The sequence below is a fragment of the Nicotiana tabacum genome, chromosome 12 (assembly GCF_000715075.1).
Source record: "Nicotiana tabacum cultivar K326 chromosome 12, ASM71507v2, whole genome shotgun sequence".
In the NCBI taxonomy this organism is placed as follows: Eukaryota; Viridiplantae; Streptophyta; class Magnoliopsida; order Solanales; family Solanaceae; genus Nicotiana; species Nicotiana tabacum.
The window spans coordinates 47344933-47349249 of NC_134091.1; the positions used below are offsets into that span (position 1 = coordinate 47344933).

At 30.3% G+C, this 4317-nt stretch overlaps 1 protein-coding gene across 1 annotated transcript; it reads right to left on the reverse strand.

Annotated features, from left to right (window-relative positions):
• Positions 1 to 1475: 1475 nt before the first annotated feature.
• LOC107763673 (protein neprosin-like) lies at positions 1476 to 3965 on the reverse strand. The gene is made up of 6 exons (XM_075227304.1): positions 3855 to 3965; positions 3660 to 3746; positions 3326 to 3523; positions 3015 to 3188; positions 2749 to 2802; positions 1476 to 1880 (listed from the first exon to the last, which is right to left on the reverse strand). The coding sequence occupies exons 1-6, from the start codon at positions 3963 to 3965 to the stop codon at positions 1476 to 1478; spliced, it is 1029 nt and encodes a 342-aa protein (XP_075083405.1).
• Positions 3966 to 4317: the final 352 nt, after the last annotated feature.

Consider the following 4317-nt stretch of genomic DNA (forward strand, 5'->3'; position numbering starts at 1 on the left):
TTTGTTGAGAATAAAGAAACTTCTACATACAAAAGAAATAACGAAGAGTTAAATGAAAACGATTAAAATAAGAATATAAAAAATTAACACACCTCACGAGTAATTCCACCAGTTATGAAAGATTTCGTTGGACTTTGAAGTAGAATGCAAAATTGGAAGGCCCTTCGGGATTTTCGTTTTCTTAATAGCAAGTGAATTTAAGGACTTTTAATATATAGGAAGGAACGATTGTTTCCGATCCCTAATGGTGACGTTTTGCATTCTTTGAACATTTTGTTATTGAAGGACTTGGGGAGGTGCCTTTTCAATTAACCTTAATTAGTGGGGAGGTGCCTTTTCAATTAATTAATGATGTAGAAATTAAAGTAGGAGAAAAATTCAAAAAAAAGGAGAAAAAAGATAAATATGATTCCTAACTATTGAGACATGCCACATCACTCTTTCATGTCCCTCTTTTATATATATATATATATATATATATATATATATATATATAGATTATTCGTTGGAGCGTAGATTATGCACTGGTGGTAATAAATATGTTATTGTCAAAGATATGTTATTTTTTATTTTCTCCCTATTGGTTTTTGCTACTTAAATAGGTCTTCCTCTTCCTCTTATTAGAATTTTTTCCTTCTCCTTATTCTACTGAGTTCTCCTCTAAACAGTGATTTCCCTTTTGAATTGAACCCACAAAAAATAATCTTTCTATAATATACTTAAAAATTAGATTAAGTGTTCCACATTCCTTTGGTATTGTTTATTGACGTCTTATATATACGAAGCAAAAATACGTCTCCAAAAACTTTGTATTTGTATCTCCACAAGGCACTTTATACTATTCAATTTAACTGAATTTAACTATTCAATTCAACAATCAAGTTTGAGCTTGTATTTTAAATTTTGTGCAACTTATTACACATGTGTTAATATTGTCTATTATACTATTTTTTAAAAAAATTAATGGGATACACGTGCAACACACGTGTTCAAAAACTAGTAAATATCAAAGATATTTCTATAACTTTCTCGATTTCTAAATATCTATGATTTTTATCAAATACATTTATAGTACACGATATGCCTTCTCATTTCTGTAGGAAAGATTTCCTTTGCCTTTTCTTTTGTTTTCTTTTATGTTTTACTTCTACTTTTCTAAATAATCTTGAGTATCACGATTCACGTGGGCATTTTGGGATAGACCTAAGACTACATAGCTAAGGGTAAACTTTCAAAAATACCTTGTCATCCCACATGTTCTTCCCAACAATCAGTACAATCTAATCAAACAAAGGCAAGATCAGTAGTACGGTACGAGATCGGTCCTTGTTCTCAATGCTCAATGTGAATTGACTTTAGTTATGAGATCGATTAGAAGAAACATCAATAAAAGCCTTTTTATTTATTCAAGCAAATGGGTACAAGAGATAGCATTACAAATTATTTCCCCCCTCCCTGGACCCTTGTCCTTTTTCCTAATATTGACAAAATCTACCATGATCTGCACCACCTACGCCCCCAAATAAGAAGTTATAGTCCCAGTAACCATCATTGTCATTATGTTGATATCCTTCATAGAAGCACCTTGATTCATGAGTTTGAACCTTGGAATCATGTGGTGGAACTTGTTGCTTCTTTCCATTTATTTCTATTTCATACAAGACTTTGCGCATGTAACAAGTTAGATAAGGTTGCCCTCCTCTAAATCTACCACTTCCCATGGAAGGGCTAATGTATTCACCTGCTGGTGTGTACACCTTCCCTCCGTATTGTACTGTGTACGCTCCATTTGCACTCAATTTATCGAATAATTCAAATGGCCACATTCCTATCTCTTCGTTCATCACCGGCATTACAAGATGATAATCAAAATGATCTGTCTAATAAAATGACAATCTCGTTAGTATGATGTACTGTACACCGGAGGCAAAATTTCATCAGTTAACCCCTTAGATAAATGTGGTGGTAAATGCATCCTCATTATCTATAAGCTAATGAATGATACAAATATTAAAAAGCTCTTCAATCATAAAAACAATACTACTGCATATTGAACTAGTCCTCTTTTTTTTTTTCGTCATTTGAAATCACATTATTTTATCCTTTGTTTTTCAAAATTAATGAGAGCAAATAACTTCAAGTTAAAAGCTGATATCATCTAATAAATTGAAAAATATGATAACAATAGTATTCAAAATCCACTTTCTTTATTTATTCAATATTCATAAATAGTTCAAATAATGCATTCCTTATTTAGTTCCTCTAGTTAAGGTTTTATCAGCATTTAATTTATTTAACGATTGCATGAGGCAATCCTTTTTTTTTTGGGGGGGGGGGGGGTGTTTGGTATATCTGGTTGTATATTCATATGTAGGCACAATGACTATCGGACTCCTTGTTTTTGTGCAGTGATACAAAAAGAAAAGATTTAGTTACATAAAGATATATAGTAAGAATAAATAATGCCATAATAGAATGTTCGTAGCGTCATATATAATACCTGATAGACCCTGAGAAGCACTTCTTCTTTGAATCTAGTTTCTAAGTCGGAGGTCCTTGGAAAAGCATAATCTACAGGTATTACGCGGCTTAATTGAATAAATCCTGGACAATGCGTGTTGTAACATCCAGTTGTGTGAAAGCCATCCGCCTATTTCAAGTATTTATTAATTATTTTATTTTTTGGAATTCTGCTGTAAAATTCCTTCATATTCAAATAAAAAAGAATTAATTAAAAAATATTCTTACTGTCCACGTCGTATACAAATGAGTTCGGGTGTCACCATTCAACTTTGGATGCACCTGAAAACATAAAATTCCAGGGTAGAAGAAGAAGAAGAAAAACTATTAGGTGGTGTACCCAAGAAAGAATAATAACACAAAAAGATAGCAAAAAAAATTCAATGAATTAAAAAAGATTATGAATGATTGAGCAGTTTCTCGATTTAATGAAAATTCAGTAATATAGTGGAGTATTAGTTTCTACGAAAAGAAAGGAATAAATTTAAACTTACAATCCATCCCACTTGTATCTGCTCAAGATTTTTTCCTGCCCCATTACTAAAGTAAATAGTTGCAGCACTGTATTGGCCAGTGCCATTTACATGAGGATTGTATAAACAAAGAAAAGCTGAAACCCCCAAAAATCTTTCTATTGGTGGAGATGCTGTTATGCTAATTCCTGCAAACTAAATATAATATTTTCTTTTATTCCTTCAAACTATTCAATATAATATATAATATATATATATATATATATATATATATATATATATATATATATATATATATATATATATATATATGCTTTTAAATGAAGACTTACATCAATCCAATTGTATCCAAAGTATTCATTGAACAAGCTTAAGGAGGCATGTCTAGTATTTTGGAGTTGTTTTTTTTTCATTCTTCGTATAGGCACAGTTCCAATTGGGCATCCTTTCTTATTCAACCAATATTCCTCTGCCTTGAAACCTCCAATTTTTTCTTCTTTTTGTCTTTCAAGATCATTTGCTATGATCATCTGTTTTGCATATATTGTAGTAAACAAAATCAAAATCAGAATATGAAAATTTTCCAAGGAAATGTCATGAATATTAAAAATAATAGATAAGATAAAGGTGTAAATTCTTTACGAAGATGCTACTATAAAACTTCACCTTAATTCTTTCTGAACTCAATTTTGGATGCAGAAGAGTTGGTTGCTCGTAGATATCCACACAGTCATAAAAATCTCCATGAATAGTCTATAAAAGATCAATTTTATCACCAAAAAGTAGTCTTAAACTGCAATACATTTTTGTAAGCTTGAAATTTCCGAAAATATAAAAGGAGAAAAAGTACAGAAATTATACCTCAATTGTAATGTTTGATCTTCTGCCAGACTCGTAGCACTCGACCACATTAGAAAGAATTACAATCGAAACTAAAAGAAAAAAGTAAATTGTTGTTACTCTCACAGCCATTGGAAACAATGTAGCAGTATTTGAGTTGTTGTTCGAAGTAATTATAGTACAAAGATTTTCAATGTTAGAAAGTTGTTAAATGTCGATACAAAGTAAAAAACTAGTTAAATTTTGACCCAAGGTTAGAAAGTGATTAATAGATATTCTCAATAATATCTTTCTCTAATTTAGATGCAAATCAATTCAATAAGATATGATGAAAATTCTTCCTAATTAAACGTTGAATTTCCTAATTTTGGACGTTGCACATATATTTTTTTTCTTTACATTCCTCTTACACATGTTTTTCTATATTAATCATAGATAATTAATATTTCTTAATTATAATTTATAATTTACTTTCTCATTAAAG